The 24,581-nt window shown below is 38.0% G+C and overlaps 1 protein-coding gene across 3 annotated transcripts in view; it reads left to right on the top strand.

Moving 5' to 3' along the window:
* The first annotated feature begins 3,288 nt into the window (after positions 1-3,288).
* LOC150090073 (nicolin-1-like) overlaps positions 3,289-24,581 on the top strand; it is a 68,078-nt gene continuing 46,785 nt past the window's right edge. The window contains exons 1-3 of one of the 3 annotated variants that reach the window (XM_090368957.1): positions 3,289-3,357; positions 16,800-16,948; positions 22,686-22,770. In XM_090368957.1, coding sequence (XP_090225083.1) covers positions 16,817-16,948; positions 22,686-22,770 — 217 coding nt within the window. In that variant the 5' untranslated portion in view covers positions 3,289-3,357; positions 16,800-16,816. Of the gene's footprint in view, positions 3,358-10,450; positions 10,559-16,799; positions 16,949-22,685; positions 22,771-24,581 lie in introns of those variants that run through there. The other 2 variants (XM_090368958.1, XM_090368956.1) reach the window with 2 other exon arrangements.

Below are 24,581 nucleotides of genomic sequence, written 5' to 3' on the forward strand. Positions count from 1 at the left end.
TATTTATTAATGACATTGATGATGATATATCAGGCTTAATGTCCAAGTTTGCAGTCGATACGAAGGTTGGCAGGATTATTAATGACACTAACTACAGTACGCTGCTGCAACAGGATCTGGACAAGTTGAGCAGACGGGCTGATAGATGACAACTGAAGTTTAACATTAACAAATGTAAAGTACTACTTATGGGAAGCAGTAACCTCAGAGTAACGTATGAACTGTGTAGTACTACACTGACAGTGGTAGAAAATGAAAATGACCTGTGGGTAATTGTGCAGGCAGATATGAAGTTTTCTGAGCAGTGCAGACGGTCTACAAGAGTAGCTCATGGTGTCTTGTCAATGATATACAGGAATTTTTCTAGCAGGAATAAGGCGGAAATTATCCCCTTATATAAGGCAATTGTCAGGCCACATCTTGAGTACTGTATACAGGTCTGGAGGCGTCATTTTAGGAAGAATGTAGAGCTGCTGTGGCGAGGGCAGAGAAGGGCAACAAGATTAGTAAATGGAAAAAAGGGTTGCTCTTACGAAGAAAGGCTTAAGTTTTGCAAATTAAAGGTCTGGAGACTAGTAACCTGTGAGGTGATCTGATTGAGGTGTATAAAGGCTTTTGAATAGTTTGAGCATGCTCAATGCTAATGGGATTCTTCCCCTTGCTCAGAATAATCGCCTGAGAGGGCAGAAATTCAAATTGAGGAAAGACAGTTGTAGGATAGATCTGTTGAAATGTGCCTTTAGACATAGTGTGTTTGATTGCTGGAACAAACTTCCGTCTGTCGTTTTTGAAGTTGATAGCTTAAATAGATTCATGGCAGAACTAGACAAACATTTAAAGCCAGTATATGGTTGACAATAGAAGATTTTTTTTTTTTTTTTTTTAACTGATGCTATATAACTTGCTTTCTTGGATCATGTGCCTTTACTAATGCCAATGCTATAGGCCTAATGAAGTCTGATGAGCAATATGAACAATTAATTATACAGAGAAATAGAGTGGGCCAATAAACCAGAGTGTCTTATAATGGGGAATTTGAACTTCCCAGATATAGACTTGTGGCTTATTCACTCGCAACTAGCAACGCTCTTGTGGATTTATTGGATGATTGTTTTCAATAGCAGCATGTAAGAGAGTAACCAAGAGGGAGTAACGCTCTTGACCTGATCATCAGCAGTGACCATTTTATGAAGTTTAAGATAAAGAAACGCTAGGTGACAGTGATCACAGTGTACTGATGTAGGATTTATTTAAAGATGTAACTGCCATCATTGGTAAGGGAAGGGTTTTTGCTTTCGCAAAGGCGACTACAGTGGTCGCAGAGATTTTTTAGATTCTATGCACTGGTGATGTTGCGAACAGCAAATTCTAAATGGGAAGTATTCAAGGAAGTAATTTTGGAAGCTATTAGGATTTTTGCTCAAACTAAGAAATACTTTTCTAGGTTTAGGCCCAAATGCACATAATAACTGGGTAAATGGGATCTATCCAGTTATATTAAAGGAGGTGCAAAGAAAGTAAGCAAATCCTTAACCATAATTATCAGAGCATCCGTGGACTCAGGCGAAGTCCTCATGGACCGGAGATGTGCAAATGTATCTTCAGTTCATAAAGGGGGATCAAAGGGTGACACGAGTAATTACAGACCTCTTAGTTTGATTTCTGTTCCATGGAAAATAATGGAGTCACTGGTTGAAGAAGCATTGTAGGATCATCTAATCAAGACAGCAGTAATAATTCAGACACAGTATGCATGGTTTTTTTTTAAGGGGAAGTCTTGTCTGACCAATTTGTTTCGATACTATGTTGTCATCACAAAGGAACTGGATGCAAAAAATAATTTTGATATCATATAGTTGGATTTCAGGAAAGCTTTTGATACTTTCACAAATGGAAGACAAATTGGAGCAGTATGGCATTAAGGGCAAGTTGCTATGATGGATAAAAGTATGGTTGAGTGGAAGAAGACAGAGAGTGGTTATCAATGGTACTGCTCTTTGTGGACTAATGTTATTAGTGGTGGCCCTCAGGGTTCGGTGTTGGGCCCATTGTTGTTTTGTAAATTTATCAATGATATTAATGAAGGTATATCAAGCTTAACATCAAAGTTTTCAGATGATACAAAGGTTGGCAAGGTTGTTAGTAACAGTCATGACACCATTCTGCTGCAACAGGATCTGGAAAAGTTGGGCAGATGGTCTGAGAAGTGGCAACTGAAGTTTAACATTGACAAATGAAAGTACTGCATATGGGTACCAGTAACCCCTAAGAAATATACCAACTGTGTGGTTTTACACTCAGGGTAGTGGAGAATGAAAGAGGCTTGGGAGTAATTTTTCTGTCAGATATGAAATTTCCTGAGCAGTGCAGATAGGCAGCCAGAAAAGGTCATGGGATGTTCTCAATGATATACAGGAATTTTGCGAGCAGTGATAAGGAGGTGATTATCCCTTTGTTAAGACAATGTTCAGGCCACACCTTGAGTACTGTGTGCAGATCTGGAAGAATCATTTTAGGAAGGATGTAGAGTTTCTATAACGACTACAGAGAAAGACAACAAGACTGGTGAAGGGAACAAAGGGGTACTTTTATGAAGAAAGGTTTAAGTTCTGCAAATTGCAGCTTCTGGAGACTAGGCACCTGTGAGGCGATCTGATTGAGGTGTTTAAGGCCTTGAATGGATTGAGCAGTCTCAGTGCTGATGGGATTCTTCCTCTTACTCATATTACAAGCCTGAGGGGGGCATAGATTCAAACAGAGGAAAGTCAGTTGTAAAATAGATATGAGGAAATTTTCCTTTAGCTGGTGGGTAGTTGGTTACTGGAACAAACTTCTATCTGTTGTTGTGGAAGGTGATAGCTTAAATAAATTCAAGGCAGAACTAAACAAACATTTGGAATGAATGGATCAGTGAAATGGGAAGGGTTTTTATTTATTTATTTATTATTTTTTTTTTTATTATTATTTTTTTACTTATGCTGTATAAGCTTGCTTTCTTACATCATGTGCCTCAACTAATACTGATGCTAATGAACTACTATAATTAATAGTTAATTAATTAACAGAGAAATAATTAAATTACATTTTACGACATTAAAATATAGCAAAAATTACTGTAAAATGATAATTTTTCTGTAATTTTTCAGTAATATTACTGTAATTTATATATATATAGTATACACAATTTTTGCCGTTTTTTAATTATTATTATAGCGGAAAATGTTTTTTGCATAATATTGTGCCTGTAATAAATCTGCATTTTTGCACAGTTTTCGACCTAGAGATGGCGCTAAAAGCCTTTCCTACGGTTGCCGATAACAACAAATCGTCGACCGGGCTCGTCACTGAAAATCGAAGGTAAATTTTCATTTTGTATTATCTGTTTTCCTCAAACAGTGGCTTTGCTGTAGTAACAGATGTATAATGCTGTCGCATAGTACATATTAACATTTTACTTGAACTGATTTATATTTTGATTTCTCTTGTTCCCTTTTAATAAACGCAGTTTAACAGTTTAGTCTATAGCTAGCGCCATCTTCAGTTTCATGATGAAAAATGTGAAAAAAATATCCGCTTAAGCACTATTTCATTGTTTGATTTGAAAATTATTTTTTTTTTCACTTTGCTTGTTTAAAATCTTCAGTTGATTAAAATCAGGCTTTTTTAAATCCCCATTTTTATTAAAGTCAGTCACTTTTTAAAATCCTCATTTTATTAAAATCAGTCATTTTTTTAAAATTTTGTTGATTTAATCGACAGGTTTTAAGCGTGTTTTTTATTATTTTGACATATTTTAGTAGTAATTTTTCTCAAGATTCGCATATTTTGTCTGTGTGTGTGTGTGTTCATTGAAACGAAATTATCCTTTTTTAGTAGTATTTATTATTCTCTATAGATAAGAAATTATTCCCCAAAGGTCCCATTAACAGCAAATGAAGCGTTTTCTTTATTTCCTCGAATTCGTAAGAATATACTTTATTTACACACGAGAATAATAAAGAATATACTTTATTTCACACGAGAATAATAAAGAATATACTTTATTCTCAAATTTGGAATTAAGAAAATTGGAACATGCCAGGATGAGGCCCCAGCAACGGCCAAGGATTATGGCTCCAGTAAGCATGGTTACGCTCAAAATCTCTAATTATTCTTTCCATTAGTTTTTTCCCTATTTGCTTAAAATTAAACAGGTTTACTGATATTGGTATTAGTACTGGTAATACTTGCATTGGTACTAGTATTGGTATTACTGGCATTGGTACTAGTACTGATATTACTGGTAATGGATCACTAACGAATAAGTATATTTTATGCAATTTGACTATGTAATTTAGGCTATTTATGCAATGTAGGCTATTTATGCAATGTAGGCTATGTAACTATTTTAGATGGTAGTGTAGTAGGTGTGTGGTAAGAGCAAAGCAACTGAGAGTGTGAGGCATCAGTAAATCGTGTCTAACTGCATGTGTTCTTCGATCTGTTTGCTGTTTGCTGGGCGAAAAACGGTCGCCCGAGATCGACTTCTTGAGGCACAGTGTTGAAAAGGCCATAGAAATTCCACGCTTCATTGACGTGATTCAAACTCAGACCTTTTAAATCCAATATGGAAGGATAATGATTACTTGCTACCCGCCAGAGTGCAGTACCGTAACATGGAGGTATAAAAGTAGGTACAAGGATAAGTATCACTTCCAATCGATATACAACGCAAAAACGTTGACAGTGGTGGGATACGATTGGACAGAGTTTTATGACGAATTTCGGAGTTTCCTAAGATTCCAAGGACTTCTATCTGGAACACTTAAACAAGTGGAAGGCAGTTGGCCTGGTCAAAGTTGAAAATATCAGCCAGAAAGACCATCTATTTTCGATAACAGATCTGGGAACAGCTGGTTGTGTTGTCCCACAATATTGTGTCTGAAGATTCAAAAGAATCGTCTAAGAGGAATGAACAAGGGCAGTTGTTAGTAGGCATACCGTACACATTGAAGCATGAACAGAAAGCGGAACCACTGTTGGCAAACTACTTTTCCCCTACAGACCTTTCAATACTAAAGTTAATGCAGAGCGATAGGTATAGCAGTGTCAATAGGAAGAACTGGCCTCTTTGAGAGTGAAAAAGGTTCCATTGAGCAATGAATCTTATTACATTGATGAGTGCAGATCGTTACCTTGAATCCTCAGTGAAGAGCACTATGGTCCAATTGAAAGAAAATGAATGTGGCACCAACCCAGAGAACGTTTTGCTACGTCAATGCTTGAAGTAGTCTGACGTCTTTGACCTGCTTTTGGAGTGATATTGGTATGGTATTGGGCTCGTAATATCTGTAGGTGGTACCTTGCCGAAAAAGAAGAGTACCACAACAAAATGATATTCTCTAACCTCGCTCTTCTAACAATTCTATTTTATGGTATGGTGCCTTGATAAGACAATACCCTTAACATTAAACTCTCTGTATTACAATTTAGTTTTTGGAAAATAATGTATCGCTAATGGTCTGGCCTACTCACAACGCTGATCTTATTCAATTAATCACTGTCAGACAAATTTGAAAGACGCCTGAGGGATCATACATGTAGGATAACATTACTTTGATTTTTTTTTTTTTTGGCTGATGCTGCATAAGCTCATACACTTGCTTTCTTGCATCACATGCCACTACTACTACTACTTGTAAAATTCAATGTTCTGCTTTTTTTTTTTTTTTTTTTTTATGTGAACCCCAAACACGAGAGGTATTAGAACCTATAGTACTTAGTACCGTGCTTGGGTTGGAGGTTGAGAAGACGAAAGAAGATATTTGTTGACGTTGGACTTGAACTTCTGTAGATTGTAATTTTCAGGAAATACGTATGAAGGAAGGTTGTTCCAGAAAACGGCAGTTGAATGAATAAACGAGGAAGATGAAAAGTTGGTTCTGTGGGTTTGAAGTTGGACAGTAAATGGATGTTGGCTGGTGGCGGCACGTGTTCGGACTGTTTTGAAAGAGAGAGCGGGAATTATAGAAGCCAATTCAGAAGAACAGTGCCCATGAAAGTATCAGTAGAAGAGGCATGCAGCAGAAACAGTACGTCTATGAGAAAGCTTTGGAATGAAGAAGTAATATAAATTAATATGTGACTTTAGCCCACCCTTAAATCACCACCTCCGTCTTTCCACGCTGTTAGTCGAGTTAAATCTTATTCCCGTTCCCTTTAGATGAAAATTCTTCCGGAATCCAATTGAAAACGATATCTCGCGTCATCAGTCAAGTGCACCATAATGTATTGTTTCTAGAATCGACATGTCGTCTACAGCACTTCAAATGGGGCCTTTTGTCTATCGGAATCGAAAAACACATACATTTGGTTGTTACGAATAAAGACTTCTTTCTCGTGAAATCTATACAAAATGTTTCACCCATGTAGATAGTACAGTGGATATAATCACCGTCCTCCCATACCGAGTAGTGGAATACCGTCAACAAGGAATTTTTATGGGCTTTTTTCAAAACTTGGTTTGACTTTGTCGGTCTTAGATGAGATCAGAACGTCTAAAGTGTGAGTTACATAGTTTTTCCTCCCGGAAATTCCAGTTTTTCATGCAGCAAACCGAAAAAAAAGTGGAATCACAATTACAGACACGATATACAGGCCCGATAGCCTTAATTGCTTTACCGTTTAGAACACACCAAACACCTAACAGAATGTTTCAAAATTACATGGATCAACACAAATTACAACGAATAACCGACCGATCCGTCGGATTCTATAAACAACGAAAATCAGTTGTTCATTTCAGCTCTTCATTTTAGAATACAGTACTAATTATTATGGTAATAAATAGTAGAACTACGATAACTTTTTTTTTTAATGGTTTGATTTAGAAACACAGTTCTGTATAACAGAACAATCCTTTTTCTGCCTTATACTAGACACCAGCTCACATGCAACACCTGTCGCTCTCGGCTAGCATATCAGTCATGTCGGTATTTACTGGTCAAGGTTAACTAGAAGATTCTAGTCGACCATTTTCCAAATTGCAATTACAACATCTGGAGGCTGCTCATTTCGGGATATAGATGTTTGGCATCTTTTAGATTTCCGAAAAGTTTTTGATACTGTTCCACATAAAAGACAGCTGTACAAATTGAAGCAGTGTGGCATTATGGGCAAGTTACTTCAATGGATAAAGGGTCGGCTGAATGAGAGAAGACAGAGATTAGCTATCAATGGGCACTACTCTCGGACTAATGTTATTAGTGGTGTCCCTCAGGGTTCAGTGCTGGGCCCATTGTGGGTTTCAATTTTTATAAATGGTATTGATAAAGGCATATTAGTCTTGATGGCTATTTTTTTTTTTTTTTTTTTTTTTTGGTAGTTGTTGGCGCATCGGCTTCTGTGGCCATAATGCACCACCCAAGGTTTTTGCAATACTTTGATCCAAGCCCGAGGCGGGATTCGAACCCGCGACCTTTGGGTTGCCAGGCAGGCACTTTACCCACCCGGCTAGCCCGGTCGGCTCTTGATGGCTAAGTTTACAGATGATATGTATGTAGGTTGGCAGGGTGGTTAATGACATAATCAGGGTATGCTGTTGCAAGAAGATTAGAAAAGTTAGGTGGATGGGCTGAGGAGTGGCAACTGAAGTTTAGCATTGACAAATGCAAGGTATTCCACATGGGTTACAGTAATCCTAGGATAACATACCAACTGCGTGGTATCGCCCTCAAAGGTAGTTGAGAACAAAAGCGACCTGTAGGTCATTGTTTAGTCAACGAGTTCTGTTTGAGCAACGTGGAGGAGCTGCTTGGGCAGCGTACTAAGTTTCGGGGTTTGTCAATGATATACAGGAATTTTGCCAGTAAGGATAAGGATTTGATTATCCCGTTGTATAAGGCAATTGTTAGGCCACATCCCATGGGATAGGTTCCCATGGTTAGAGAAGTTAGTCCACTTCTCCACTTCTTCCTACTTTATTCTTGCTTTACTTCTTCTTACTTCTAACTATTGGAGAGTCCCTTTGTTGATTCTCCTCTATTCTATCCATTTACCTCCCCAGATCCCAAACTTCTCCCTCTGTATTTCTCCTTTTCCACTTCATTCTTTTTTCGGGCACTCTCAGGTGTTATGCCCTGGGCTTGCCCAGCAGGAGATAGTTGATCCTGGCCGCCTCCACGTGGCGGTGATGGGGGGTGAGAAGTAATGATCAGGTGTTACTGCTTCTTACCTGCTAAGAGCCAGGCACCGGCCGATAACACAACAACAGAACACATCATAACACTTACACGTCCAACACACTACATACAAATGGCCGGTTTTGGCATAAGCTTCAACACAAGAAGTACATTAGCGGCTTATGGGGGAAACCCTGGGATCCGCAACAACAACAACACATGAATATCCCTGTTAGGCAACATCTTGAGTGCTGCATACAGGTCCGAAAGCCTCATTTTAAGAAGAATGTGGATCTATTGGAATGGGTACAAAGAAGAGCAACGAGATTAGTCAGGGGAGCAAAAGGGTAGTCTTACCAAGAAAGACTTCGTTTCTGCAAAATTCAGTGTCTGAAGACTAGGCACCTGCGAGGAGATTTTATTGAGGTGTTTAAGGCCTTAAATAGATTTAGTAGGCTAAATGTTGATAACATTCTTACTCTTGTTCAGACAACACACATCAAGGTGCATAAATTTAAATCGAGGAAAGACGGTTGTAGGATAGATGGTCGGAAATTTGCCTTCAGCCAGCGGGTAGTTGATTGTTGGAGCAAACATCCATCTGGTGTTATGGGAGTGGGTTTTTGGTTGCTGCAGTATAAGCTTGCTTCCTTTCATCATTGCCACTACTGATACTAATACTATCTTGACCAACTGTGAGTTATTGAGGGTGGAACCTAGAACTAGGAAATGTTGACATATGTCATTGTTAACTAACTGAAATAGCTCGTCATCTGACGAGCTATTTCAGTTAGTTGACATGACATAGGTCTGATTATCAGAGCCAAAATATGATAAGTTGCTTCCTTGCATCATTTGCCAATACTGATACTAATACTGCCTTCACTAGCTGTGAGTTATTGATGTTGGAATCTCAAACTGGGAAATGTTTAAATCAAATGAAAGGTATCAGCTGATGAACCATTTCTGTTAGTTGCCATGTAAAATGTCTGACTATCAAAGCCAAAATAGAATATTCCTGAATGCTTCTGCAAAGTATCATTGCAGTTAGGAAATTGTTCTGTTTCTAATATTTATTACCTCAATGATTAATGTTGTTTACACCCTAATAGTCTGAGTATCCCCCCACTTAGTTTTCATTCAAATGAGAAGATAGGAATTTTCCATATTTTATGTCTTTTCGGTTATTGTAGGGTTTTAGGCGTGTCAGCGAATTAGGCCATATTGTACTGTATATACTGTCTGTAAATTGCGTGTGATCGCTGGTCGATTTGCCTATTTTCTGAACGAAAAATCAGAGTTTCCGGGAGAACAATTTTATTATGGTCTCCTGAGACCCATTAACTCAGCACGAAGTGAAAAGGCTCAAAATTTTTGGATCATCGATGGGGTTCGGACTCAGGTCTCTTCCACCCAGTGTCGGGTGGACGGCGATTCTACTATTTGTGCTGCCCACGAGGATGACTTTTCGAAGTTTCTCTGTATATTATTTTTAAACATACGCATTACTATATGGAGGGTGCCCAATATAATTCAGAGAATAGACAGCAGCGCTATTGCTGAGCATATTTGATAGATGATTTTGTTGGGTTATTTGGGATGTTTACAGAGATAGCTAAGATCAGGAACCTGAGTCAATAATGTCTTTAAATTACGGGTAGCCTTTGGTCAGTTTGTTTTTCGTGATGAAAAACCCATGTTTCCGAGAGATGAATAAAAAATAAATAAAAAAAAAACCGTAAAAATTCTCGTCTGTATATATCAACTGCGGCCAGTAACGGGAATCAGACCCAGCCTCTTCCGGAGAGTGAGAGAGCAACGGTATTTTTCACTCGCAGTCCATGTGACATTTGAAATATGTGCAGCTAAGTGCCCATAGGATGGGTGTGGAATATATCTCAGCGATAAAGCAGGGCAGCTAAGTGTATATTTACTAATAAATAAAGTAAACACGCCTTTTCTCTGCCTAATAAAATATTCGAAAGTACGGAAGGTCCCACATTTTCGAATATTATTTTATTTGACATATGAAAGTTGTAGAGATGAGTCCGTCTGGGTATGGTAAATCTACCACGGATAACAGTACCATGAATTCTACATTCATGTCGATGTATTATAGCCAAGCCTCAGTGTTACTGGGGCTTGGCTTTAATGTGAGTTGGACTTACATTTCCTTCTCCATTTTTAAATTTTTTTTCGACAGTTATAGAAGCAAATCATTATTTATAAATGTCGAATTTTTTTGTTTTATTTATTTATTATTTATTGATTTATTATTTTTTTTTATCTGGATGGGGAGAGGGAGTCCTCATTTGTTCCTCAAATTTTCGATAACCACAGTCTCACAATCGATCTGAAAAGATCGATGCAGTATATCAATATCGGCAGTAGGAAGTAAAGTAAGATTCTATTTATTTTTACTTTCCCTACATTTTAGGATAATATGCTGTAAAAGAATCGCGAAAAACAGATTTACTTTATTGCATTCTTTTAGCTTCACGAAAAGTAATTTGCAAAATTCAAATAAGCCTTCACAATAATCTTCCTAGATGTTCAATAACTTAGACACCTTTAATAGGCATTAATTTAAATTTAAAAAAAATATATAAAAAATTTAAAAAAATTCCGTAACAATTAATTTAAGGTTTTCGAACAATTATTCTGCCCTATGTTCAGGCTTGGATAACATAATATGATAAAGTTAATGTATCTTAAAATTAATATACTGCATACTAACATTGTGTGCATATAGAATTATATTACAGCACAACCAAAGTTTTGGATTATATAGCACTCTTGCAAATTTTTAATATTTCAATAAAGCAATTTGCATAACATTCATGTAACTTTTTTTATACAAATACATATATAAAAATATTTCTTCAATCTACTATTTATTAATTTTTTATTAATTAACACAAATATTACTTTCTATACGTAACAGTTCGCTGGAAAATGAAATGAATGTACCTGATTGATGTTAAGTCAATTAACAAATGCTAAGATATATTTAACTGCTAACGAACATGAAAAGTTGCAACCAAATGTTGTAGTTTTAATGCAGATGATTTGTTGCTTCTCCCCTTCCTCCCTTTCAGATGCAGTATTAGATAGAGAAACTTACTTCACAGGGCGTTGGCCCCTACTATGATTGAGTTTGGGCATGGCTACACCCATACATACCAGTAGTTATGTTTCTAATGAACGCGTGTGCGTTTCTGATTTGAGGGAGGAAAAAGCTTTACACCTCAACCCGAAATTAGTTAAATGAAATTCCGATTGAGAATAAAATAAAAAAAAGAAAAAAGAAAAAAAATATATTTTACAGAAGTAGAATTTCAAATCTTTTTGATAGGGACAATGAACAGTGAAACCTGCATTATCATCACGGGATAATTCACTTGTAATATTGTATAAATCAATAAATATCTCCTTACATTTTTTTTCCTGAGTTCCCTTCAGACCCTTGCTGCAGTTACCGATATGATCTAATCTATGATACATGATTAAAATCGTTATTGAATATAGACTGTATATGTTTGTTCACAAAACTTGCCTCGTATTTTGCATCTACAAAAATAAATTGTTGTCATTCAAAAAGTCTCAACCAGGAATTGAGTTTATGATATTAACCAGAGTTTTCGTGTTTAAAAATTAATATATTAAACTGAAGTAATTTCTAAATACGAAATTAAGTATTTGATATATTTGTGCAGATGGTTAACGGATATTTTAAATTAGGGTATTATGAGCACAACGGAAATGGTTAACCCAGTACTGTAACAGACAAAACAGTTTCACGTGTAGTTTTATTACTTCATGTATAGGAGGGGAGTTTGAAAAGTTAGTGGCCTAAGTATGAAGGGTTTATTTGAGGAGTCTGATAACATGTTACTTTTCAACATAGTCCCCTTTGAAGTCAACACACTTTTTCCACCGAAGCTGCAATGCGTTGATTCCTACTGCGAAGACGGTTTTCTCTTAGGCCTCCAAGGCTGCTTCCATTGCCGCATTTTTCCCACTCTAGGTGGGAAAAATGGATGTCAGCCAGGAATTTTTTTAAATTAGGAAATAGGTAAGTCCGATGGTGCTATACCTAGTGAATATGAGAGATGGTCCAAGATTGCAAAGCATAGCTCATGCGGTGCAGCCATGGCAATGAGAAACTTGTGAGCAGGCACGTTGTCCTAGTGGAACAACACTCCTTTGTTGAGTTTTTCTCGGTATTCGTCTTTCATGTTTTTATGCAAACGCCTCACAAAGTCTGCGTAATATGCCTCTGTGACTCTCTGGCCTTTCTGAAAGTAATCCACTAGCAACATTCCATCAGCATCGTAAAAAACAGATGCCATCACATTGACAGCAAAAGGAATCGACTTGGCTTTGTTTGGAGTAAAGAAGAACTGTGTTTCCACTATTTGGACTGCTGCTCCTTTTTCTCTAGCTGAAAGTGATGGACCTACGTCTCATCCATGGTCAAAAATCTTTCAAGAAAATTTGATAGAGCTAACGATGCAAATATTCACTTGACAATTCTTTTGTGTTTTTGATCTGCTGTCAACAACTTTGGGACCCATCCTGCTGACGCCTTTATCATAGTAAGAACCTCTGTTATTATGTGGTACACACCTTCAGATGAGATTCTGATAGAAGCAAGAAGCTGGCAGTGTATTAAACTGTCGCTCGTCGATTATTCATCACCAGATCATGCACGCTGACAACTTCTGGAGTGATGAACGTTGCAGATCTCTGACAGCGTGGGTCATCTTCCAGGCTCTCCCTCCGCATTTAAATTATGCTGCCCACTTCTTAACCAGAACAGGAAGAGCATCCTCCCAAACTATTATAACTGCATCCTCATGAATTGCTTTTGGCGTTAGTCCTTTTCTTTTTCGTTAATCCCGATACCAGTCATCGTGAATGCATGGTGACTGATTTTGTCCATCTTTTTTCATTCACACAACTTTGTTACAGTAAGCTATTTGAACGACTATTCTACACACAGATCCAACATTGCTATGATGGGGTTGGCCTGGCCTCAGCAAACCAGTTCGGCTTTAGGCGGGGTGCCTCCGTCGTGGCCTTTTTTTTTTTTTTTTTTTTTGTTAGTTGTTGGTGCATCCGCTTCTGTGGCCATAATGCACCTCCCAAAGTTTTTGCATTTTACTCTGATCCAAGCCCGAGGCGGGATTCGAACCCGCGACCTTTGGGTTGCCATGCAGGCAATTTACCCACCTGGCTAGCCCCGTCGGCCCGTCGTGGACGACCTAACTCACCTCCTGACCAAGGTCAACAGATGTAATACAAAGTACTTCCTAGTAACAGCCGTGGACTTCGCTGGGGCATTCAACTCACTTTGGTGGCCGAGCGTCCTGGCGAGGCTGCGCAAAACCAACATGCCCGAAAACCTCTATAACACCATCAAAGTCACTGCCCCCTACGGCACACTTTCCAGGCGTGTCCATCGGGGCTACCCTCAAGGTTCGGTCCTTGGCCCACTACTGTGGAATATCGTCTTGGACACCTTTCTTAACATTGATCTCCATGAAGTACAATCTCAGGCATTTGGGACGATCTCATTCTGACGATACAGGCAAACTGAAGAGCCGCGTTAGAGGTCCTCGCAAATCGGGCCCTGACCACTCTCCAAGAATGGGCAAACCGAAACCAACTCAAAATATCCCCCACAAAAACAAACGCCATCCTACTAAAGGGACGCCTTGTCTTAGGCGGTCTCCGCAAATAAAAATAGGGCAGGAAACAATCAAATTCTCTAACCAACTGAAATACCTAGGCGTGATATTGGATCAAAACCTGTCATTTCAGGACCATCTGAAATATCTCCTTGAAAAAATAAGACGCTACGCAGCCATGGTTGCCAGGGTCGCGCGTAAAGAATGGGGCTTTAAAAAGCGAGTCCTCCAATTGTTCTATAAAACTATCTTCACTCCGATCCTCACCTACGCAGACGGTGCATGGTTTCAAAAACCTACAACAGTAAACAAATGTATCACAGACAAAATTCACAGATCCATTCTCCTAACCATCTCCCGCTTTTGCCGCACGGTGAGCACCCATGCTCTGCAAGTGCTCGTTGGCACTCTCCAGCCGAACTTAGAAATCGTACGTCGCGACCTACTTTACTACCTAGACAAAGGTACCCCACAGACTTTTCTGGGGTTCACTATTGACCTAACTAGCAACAGAAATGTGGAAAAGAAGAGGATACAAACTCACCTGCAGCAGGCATGGCAGGAAAGGTGGAGCACCTCTCCAAAGGGAGACATCACAAAGAAGTTTCTACCCAATATTGAACAAAACTACCCAAACTCACCAAACTGATACTCCCCAGGTCTACAAGTAACTTACCTCTTAACTGGACACGGAGCGATTAATGCCAAACTATCTCTTCTTGGGATCCAAGATGATCCAACCTGCACTTGTGGGGGGCTAGAGATCTGGCAGCACCTCATGTATGACTGCCGGCTCGATAAAGACCTACGTGGTGTTTTATTCACCAGGATCCACTACTTACCACAGGGACAAGAACATCACCTCCTAGACACGAAGGAGGCGTATCAAGCCTTCTCGGATTATGCACAGGCACTGTTCGCGAGGAGGAGAAACCAAATCACTGCAGCCCACAACCCACTACCACTATAATCAAAGAACATCTGTTCTTCAGCTCGCTGGACTGGGACACCAGAAATGGCCCACCCCCAAGAATTAGAAAACTCAGGAAACAAACTATACCAAAGTAGACTAACATGGACGAGACCCATGTCCCATGAATGACAACTTGGACATGACACCAGATTGGACACCACCAGCAGGTCTATGTATAGTTTTCCTGCAGACGCCTATTAGCGATCGCACTGTGCTCCCTTGTCTTGTGCCTTTCTACCCCTCCCCCTTCGCCGGTGGAGGGAAGGTCCCCCTTCCGGCGTCCCCTACGTTGGGCCTCAGCAGGAGTCCAGCGACTCCTGGACTCCTGGCTAAACGACTAGATGAACAACGGTACATGACACTACTCATATACAATATCCATACACTTTTAAATCTCTGGCATTTCCAGCGAACTGATACACCGACAATGAAAACTACGCGGAGATGGGGGAAACTCTTGGTGCCGTCTGACACTAAATACACCTTACACCATACAACTTCAGGACCTGTAACTAAAAAAAAAAAGACTTTATTGAAACTGAATGAGACTTGGTGGGTTACTATTTTATGTGTTATACATTAAGTACAGAAAATTTTTATGTGTACAGTACTAATACCCTTTCATGCTCAGGTCACGAACTTTTCAAACCCCCGCTCGTAACACCCCATCCTGAAAGCTAAATCAGATCTAAGCTATGAAATATTGAAGGAAACCCACAGTATATATCCATTTGCTGAATCTCAGCTCACTCTGGGATCATTTCCATGATCATTTTCTCACCATCATGTTCATTTTCCTAAGAAATAACAATGCTGATGATGGCAAGAAATCCAATAGAGATTGCTATAACCCACCTTTCTGTACAATTAATCGACCATTGATGCTCAGTATGAAAAACTTATATACAGTGGAAAAAATATGGCACACTCATAAAATTTATGTAGATCAAGAAAGATCTGCAATTTTGAATATTCAGGACAAGACGTGTCCTTACAAGTAAAACTTATTGTCCTTAAGAGGGAACGAATTGGACATACTCATCTTGCAACACCTCTTCCTGTTAACTGGAAATGATTCGCCTCAGTATACCCACTATAATTCCATCATCACACTCAAGCATGAATACTTACTGAATATCCACGATATGAGCAAGTATTTGGTGAATTTCCATAAGATCAGCAAGTACTTGGTGAATGTTCATAAGATCAGCACGTACTTATTGAATGTCCACTGTATCAGCAAGATAGAAATACAACAATTCAAATTTATTATTTACTCAAACTTAAAAGAACTTTTGACAATGCGGCATACCACTGGAAACAAAGCCACTTTCAAAGAATTCTTCACCTTCCGAAAAGAATTAATCTATTTTCTCTCATTTTTAATGACATTGACAAGCGCGTTATGGTCTTTGCTGTCTTTGAGCCATAAATTCTCAACAAAAAAAAAAAAAAAAAAGAAAAGAAAATTGAACGAAGTGATATGAATGAGAGCTATAAATAAAAACAAAACGAAACATGTCACTAGAAAAGGTAACTTGGCCGATTAAATGAACTAACCATTGAAAGTTAAACTAGAATCTTATTTTTTACCATTATATTACTCACATATGTTTAATTTGGTAATAAAATATTTTTGAAAATATGACTTCATTTAAAGATATTTAAGATTGTGTGCCGTTAAATGTTAGGAGTTAGTTTAAATTATAGGTTTAATTATAAGTTTAATATTATTAAAAAAAAAAAATTCATATATAAGTAGTACTTTAAGTTTTACCGGGTGAGGGTACGCCTAGTTAGGTCAGTTTATTGAAGTCATTATGATCTTAATTAAACTGAAATGCTTCTTTTATTTCAAATTCTACGCTTATTACATATCGTGAGATTACTTAATGGGAAACAATCTTTAATCCCATTATGGGATTAGTCTATTAATGTTTCAGAGCATAATTGTATTAATGTTTCTATTTCAAGCATAGTTGAGAGAGATTATGGAAAAAGACAGACGTGAGAGATTAGATTTTACGGTGAAAGGGCCAATTCCCATTTTGCTAGAAGATGAACGAACTGATCACCGTTCTGGTTGTAGCGTTTTGGACATTATGTTTACTGAGCCAGTGAAGGTAATAAAGCATTCTTAACTTACTGTCTCTTAAAGCCCACCCATTAAATCAGCATTATTGGGACTCATGATTATCGAATAAAATATGTATCGAACTATAGTTAGTTACTTACTTACGTACACTTTTTTCCCCTTTTTTTCCCCTAATTTTTAGCGAATAGATAAAAAGTTCCTTATGTTTACACTTTCTGGTATGAACTTCATTGAAATAGAAGTTGTATAATTTGAAAATCATGGTTCACAATGTAAAGAAAGATTGCAATTCTCTGTCTTAACGGGAACTGAACTGACCTGACTGTGATTCTTCTCGTGACTACAAAATAAAATGAATAAAAATATTTCTCCCACACCGTATGGGGAAAGGTTCAAATCCTGTCTCAACGGGAGGAAACCAACAGTATATATATATAATGAGGACCTTTTATTGGCCTTTTTTACAGCTGGTCAGTTTCCGGAAGGTCTCATGGTTTTATCTCGAGGAAACCCAAATTTTTTGTCCAGCAAACAAGTAAACCTACTAAAGAATCCACAATGTACTGAGCCTTCGTGGGTAACACAGTTGGTAGAATCTCGGTCTTCCCCACACCTGGTGGTATAAACCTGAGTTCGTGTCCCGTCGATGACGTGAGGAATTTTGATGGGCCTTTTTCGCAACGCGGCTGAGTTAGTCGGTCCAGGCGAGGGTAGCATTTTTTTCTTCCGGAGATTCAGGTTTTTCGTCCAGCAAACAAAAAATCGACCACATAACGCACGCAATTTACAGACAGTATACACAGAGCAATATGGCCTTAGTCGCTGATACTCCTAAAATTCTACTACGACAATAACAACGTACTGACACCTTATATCCTTAGTTACTTTGGCGCTTAACACGCAACAGTAACAGCCTTCTGGCCTATATTGTCGTCAGTGGTATAAACAGAATAGATTTTTTTTTTTTTTTGCCTCTTTCCATTTTTTGCTTTCTGTTCATTGTAATCGAAAAGAACACATCTCCCCCACTTACTGGATATTGAATCATCATCATCATCAGCCATTTTCAATCCACTGCAGGATGAAGGCCTCTCCAGCAACTTTCCAGTTCCTTCTGTTTTGAGCACTGGCCATCCATTTACTACTCAAAAACTCACGAATTTCATCTATCCATCTCCGCCTTTGTCTTCCAGGTTTTCTTCTATCTCCTCTTGGGTACCATTCTGTTATTTTCTTAGTCCATCTGTCATCATGTCTTCGAGCTATGTGTCCTGCCCAAGACCATTTCAGTTCTTTAGTTTTGATAAGAATGTCCTTTACTTGAGTTTGCTGCCTAATCCATGTGTTTCTCTTCTTATCTAACAGTCTGATTCCCAATATAATTCGTTCCATTCTTCGCTGTGTAGTTCTTAGCTTCTCTTCCATTCTTTTGGTGAGTGCCCAAGTTTCACTTCCATAAGTCATGGTGGGGAGTATACATTGATTCATTATTTTACGTTTCAGACAAACTGGGATATTGCTCTTCAGTATGTGACTATATTTCCTGAATGCTATCCATCCAAAATTTATTCTTCTCTTGACTTCCAGCCATTTATCATTATTACAGCTAATAACTTGTCCCAGATAAGTATATGACTCCACCTTTTCAATTACTGCTCCTTCAATCATTATTTCCCTTTCCGTGGCATACTTGTTCATCATTACTTTTGTTTTAGCCATATTCATCTTTAGTCCAAAATCCTTACTAACTGTGCATAACTGATTAAGATTTTCCTCTAATTCTTTGGGATCGTGGCTTATGACCACAATGTCATCTGCAAATCGTAAATGGTTTAGGTACTCTCCGTTCACATTGACTCCTTTCTGCGACCAGTCTAATCTTCTGAAAGCTTCCTCAAGGGCAGCAGTAAACAGCTTCGGAGATATTGTGTCTCCTTGTCGAACTCCTTTCTCGATTTTAAATTTGCTACTGTCTTTGTCTAGTCTAATAAAGGATGTAGCACTCTCATATATTTTCTTCAAAATCATAATATATGGAGTATCTATGCCTTGTCTTTCCAGTGCCCGAAACATTGCCTTATGCTGTATGGAGTCAAATGCCTTTTCATAATCCACAAATGCCAGGCATAATGGTGTTTTATATTCATTTGCTTTCTCCATTAGCTGTGATATTACGTGAAGGTGATCCATAGTTGAGAATCCTGTCCTAAAGCCAGCTTGCTCTTTTGGTTGATTCTCATCAAGTATTCTTTCTAATCTGTTAGTAATGACCCTTGTGAACAACTTGTAGATATGGGATAACAAGCTAATTGGTCTATAATTTCCAATTTCTGATTTATCTCCTTTCTTATGCAGTAAAACTATGATTGCATTATTCCACTGCTTAGGCATCACACCTTTTCTAATGCACTTTGTGAAGAGCCTTGCCAGTTTTTGTGTTATGTCTCTTCCTCCCAATTTTAACAACTCTACAGTAACTTCATCTTCCCCCGGGGCTTTCCGATTCTTCATTTTATTCAATGCATGTTCTACCTCATCAGGAAGAATATCGGGTATGTCGTATGTGTTGCTACTTTGCAATCCATCTTCCTCACTGCTGGTATCATTCCCTCGCTCCTTGTATAATTCTCTATAGTAGTCTTCTGCTATTTGAATTATGCCTTCTCTGCTGTTTATAAGTACACCATCGCTATTCTTCAGTTTCAGTATCATTTGTCTTTCTGTATTACTGTTCATGGCTGCTGATTTAAATCCTTTGTTTTCCCTTAATGCTTGTTCTACTTTTCTTGTGTTAAATCTTCTTATGTCCTCTCTGAGTCTCTTTCTAATGGCTTTGCATAACTCAGTATACTCAATTTTCTCCCTGTCAGTGTTTTTCTTGCTCTTCATTTGTCGTCTCTGGTTCATCATGACAAGTGTTTCTTGACTAATTTTTTCTTCTTTGGATTTCTGTTTCCCTATAGGTTTCTTGGGCTTTATCACTTTCAGAAAGTTGTAATATTCCTCGTCGATATCTTGGTCCTGAGCAGTCTGCAGAAGCTCAAACTTGTTCTTAAGTTCCAGTACATACTGCTTTTTCTCCTCCTCTGTTATTTCAAAGACCTTTGTATTATTTACTCGAGTCAGTTTTTTCCTTTCCTTTCCTACATCTATATCAAGTGTACATCTTACCATTCTGTGATCACTTCCAACATTTACCTTATTCAGGACGGTAACATCATTCACAATATATCTTCTGTTAGTGAGGATGAAGTCGATTTCATTAGTTGTTAATCCATTTGGACTCTTCCATGTCCACTTTCTGTTCACCCTTTTCTTGAAAAAAGTGTTCATTACTGACATTCCTTGAGATTCTGCAAATTCCACAAGTCTTTCACCTCTTTTATTTCTTTCACCAATTCCAAAATTTCCTATAGTTCCTCTTTCTGCGCTGTTTTGCCTTTTTCCAACTTTAGCATTGAAGTCGCCCATAATAATAGTGTAGTGGGTTTTCTGCTCATCTAGAAGGCTCTCAATTTCAGTGTACATTTCTTCAACCTCTTCATCATCATGGCTCGACGTTGGTGCATAAATCATTATAATCTTTAGCTTGTACCTCTTAGAAATCTTGAGTAATAGTCTTGACACCCTTGGTGATGTACTTTTGAATTCCAAAATGTTGTTTTTAAAATCTTTATGGACCAGAAACCCAACCCCACCTTCACTCCTTTCACTGTTTCCATTGGTGTACAGCAGATTTCCACTTGATAAACTTATAAGTGATTCATTTCTTCTTCTTGTTTCAGCCAAACCGATGATATTCCAATTCACATTTTCTAATTCCTTTTCCAGCTCTAATATCCTGTCTTCACCGATGAGTGATCGTACGTTATAACAGGCCAAGTTCAATTTCCGTGCATGGCAGCCTGGTCGTACCCAGAGATTCTTAGCACCCTCTGCTTCCACTCTGATCCTCTCGCTGCCGTAAGAGGGAGAGTGAAAGCTGCTGGGGACTGAGGGCCATTTGTATTGTTGTGCTCTCATTGCTGGAGGGTTTGGTCTTTTCCTCTTCACGCTGACCAGGCGTCTTGAAGAGAACCACTCTACACGTTCGTTTGTATCATTATTTACGCTATCGAACAGGTGGATACTAGTTCTCATAACGTAGTCTACAAATTCCGCCTCCATTGAATGCTGACTGTCGACAGTATTCAATTTATATGCTATAATGCTTGTTTGTCTTATGTGAGATGGGCTCCTAATATAATTTTTACAATGACTGGGTACGGTCCTATTCTTATATCCAGTATAGGCAAAGCTACCATATCATTGACCACGATAAACATATTAGAAAATGTTCTCTTTGTTACAAGAAATAAACTAGATCACTTTGAAGTTTTTACAAATAATTTGCTCTAGTTTTTAAAATGAAATTATTAGTTCATTAAGTTTAATAGATCTACCCCCCTACTTGTCCACACTGTTGTTATTGTAATGGAGTTTTAAGATCATCCGCGACGAAGACCAATGTTGCTGTGTATACTGTCTGTAAATTGCGTGTGTTCTGTGGTCGATTTTCTGTTTGCTGGACGGAAAACCCGAGTTTCCGGGAGAAAAAACCATGCTACTCTCGCCTGAGACCGAGTAACTTAGCCACTTTGTGAAAAAGGCCCATAAAAATTCCTCACCTCATCGACGAGACGCGAACTCGGGTCTTTTCCACCCGGTGTGGGGAGGACGGCGATTTTACCAATTATGCTACTCACGAGGGCTTCTCTACACTGAGAACCAGTCCAAGCTATAGATAATCCTGGTGATCGTTTGGGCCCTGTTTTTCCAAGGAAGTATAAATTTTTACAAGTATTAACAATTAAACTTTAAAGATTCTCAGAATATAAGTTTCAAAACGTTTAAGTGTTAAACTTAATTGAAAATTATGAACATTATTTTGCATATTAAAAATTAGCAATTAAAAAAAAGTTTTAAAGGCACTATCCAGCATTTCGCCTAGGGCTCTGAAAAATGTTGCGTCTGTACTACCCACATTCTTTGTTAGAGCCAACTTATTCCAACGATCGCTGTTTTTTTACAGTGCATAGAAAAAGACCGAGTTCGAATCGCCTCTCAGCGAAAAGAACTTTTGGCATTTTCACATCGTGACTAAATTAGTCTTCAGAGAGAGAGAGAGAGAGATTTACATGGAGTAAGAGATATTTGACATCTCATAGCTTCAATTGCCTGGATGGCGATTAAAATCCTACCAGAGTAGGTTATAATAGCCTTCTATTCTGTTCTGTGGTTTAGAACAGACCATTTGTGGTTGCTTAATATAAATAACCACAGTAACTGGTTTAGGTTTATGAGAATGGCGCGAATTAACCAAGACCATGAGGAGTCAATGTATGTCCTCTCTGTAAATTGCTTGTATTCCAGCAACTTTCCAGTTCCTTCTGTTTTGTGCAATGGCCATCCATCAGTTTGCTTGCTTAGCAAGATGAAACGCCATTGTCATGGAGGAAATGCCATGCAACCCTTGTCCGGTACATGCACTACGCAAAATGAAATCAAAAATGTCCGAGGAACGTTATGATAGCTGCAACTCCTGGTTCCAAGAATACTGATTTGAAGCAAACGCGAAATGCTTTACTTGAGAGAAATGTGCAGAAAGAAAATAAAACTTTAAAACTCTTTCCTACATTTGCTTTAGACTTTTTATATAATTAGCATAATAATAATTGGTTAAATTATACGTATGTATTTTTTTTTTATTATTATTATTTCTCTAGGTTGGCGAGATTGTGTTTAGAAATTATTATACTGCTTATCTGACCGTTTCTTGTAAGCGGATTCCTGTAGACGAAGATGGAAGAGGTAAGTTTTAAAAGCGAGGAGGATTTTGATTTCTTATCGATCATCATAGTTTATAAGACCAATTATAATTATCAATATGATTATCAGCAGTAACCCTTCGTACATTAAGAATCTCCATATAAAGGAACCACTAGGTGGCAGTGATCATAATGCATTGATATGAAATTTGCTTAAATATATAACTACTGTCAAGAGTAAAAGGAATGGATATTGCTTTTGTAAAGATTTAGGTATCTAAAGTCGTCGTCTTCAACGACTTTAGATACCTGTCATCGACAGGAATCGAATTCAGACCTCTCCAAACAAGTGGAAAACTGCAATGCATACTACTAACTAAGCTTCCACTCAAGATATCAGAGGGGATTGAGGACTCTCCTCTCTTCTGATGTCCTCTGTGGAAACTTAGTCAGCACTATACATCGCATCTTAGCTAGGGATTAACATACGAGACATGGTCAAAAGAGTTCCGAGAACGGAGTATAAAAGACATATGTACAAAGTTGTATGTGTGTGTTTTAATTTTTAAATGTATTCATCCAGAATTTCAATACACTTGTTGTTATATTGTTCTGTTTTGTTATATTTTTATTACATTTATTGTTATATGTCTTTATCCTTAAAAACTCTTCAGGTTGGTTATCAAACCAGGCTTCCACACCTGCTTTTAGCTCTTCATCTTTAAAATAAGTTTTACGAAGATGAAACTTGAGGTTTTTAAACAAGGAATAGTCACTTTGGGCTACATATAATCTGTACTGTAGACTGTAGTGGTTTAATTGTTCAATCTACTTTCACGAATTTGGCCTGTGCAAACCCGGCTTTGTGCACTGGTGCATTGTCATGGATAAGCAAAGCCCAATGACCTAAATTTCCTCATTTTTTCCCCCGAATTACAGCTTTTAACTTTGGAATAAGACTGACATAATATTCTCCTGTTTCTGTGTTTTTAGGTGCAAGGTACTCAACTAACAACAATCTTTTTTGTGTCCCAGAAAATTGAGGTCAACACTTTTCCAGCTGATGTTTGGGTTTGAAACTGTTTCAGGGTTTGAAATCCCTTGTGCTTCCACCGCATGCTTTCTAATTTGGACTCGGGATCATAAAAATATAGGCAAGCTTCATCACTAACCACCAATCGGTATAAAAATCTATCTGGATTAGCAAGAATTAATTTTAAATTGATATCTCCAACCTCAGATGTTTGTAATTGAACGGAAAGGTTTCTGGGAACCAGCAACCTTTCCATTCATTACAAATAAATCTTGCACAAACTTTGGACATTCCTAAATTCTCACGTATCATTGTTAAAATGGTTCTATGGGAAATGTTAAGTGCGTTTAAGTTCGGGAACTTTAATTGTTCTCTTTCTAAAATTTTCTCTTCAGCGATGGCAAATGTTTCAGAATTAATTGCTTCAGATGACTGACCAGACCTTGGATCATCCTGAAATGAAACTTATCCTCTTTCAAACTCTGCCGACCATCTTACAACAGTAGCATAACTGAGTGATAATCCCTCAAACACTCTAGTTATTCTTTCATTGATTTATTTAGCATTTCTTCCCTCTTTAGTAAAAATTTTGATTACTGAAGGATGCTGGATATGCATTCTTCTTCCACCTACCAATATAAAAAAAAAAAAAAAAAATTTTAGAAACCGCATAAGATATTGACACAGTTTTTTATGTTGTTTTATAAGACATTAAGCTATCAAAATAACTTATGCTATAATGTATTAAAAGATTATTTAAAGGGTGGACTTTACCAGTTCACGAAATTTTACGCAAAGGCATCGCCAGAAAATTTTCGAGA

This window comes from Mastigoproctus giganteus, chromosome 2 (genome assembly GCF_048544385.1).
Source record: "Mastigoproctus giganteus isolate SK-2022 chromosome 2, ASM4854438v1, whole genome shotgun sequence".
NCBI lineage: Eukaryota > Metazoa > Arthropoda > Arachnida > Uropygi > Thelyphonidae > Mastigoproctus > Mastigoproctus giganteus.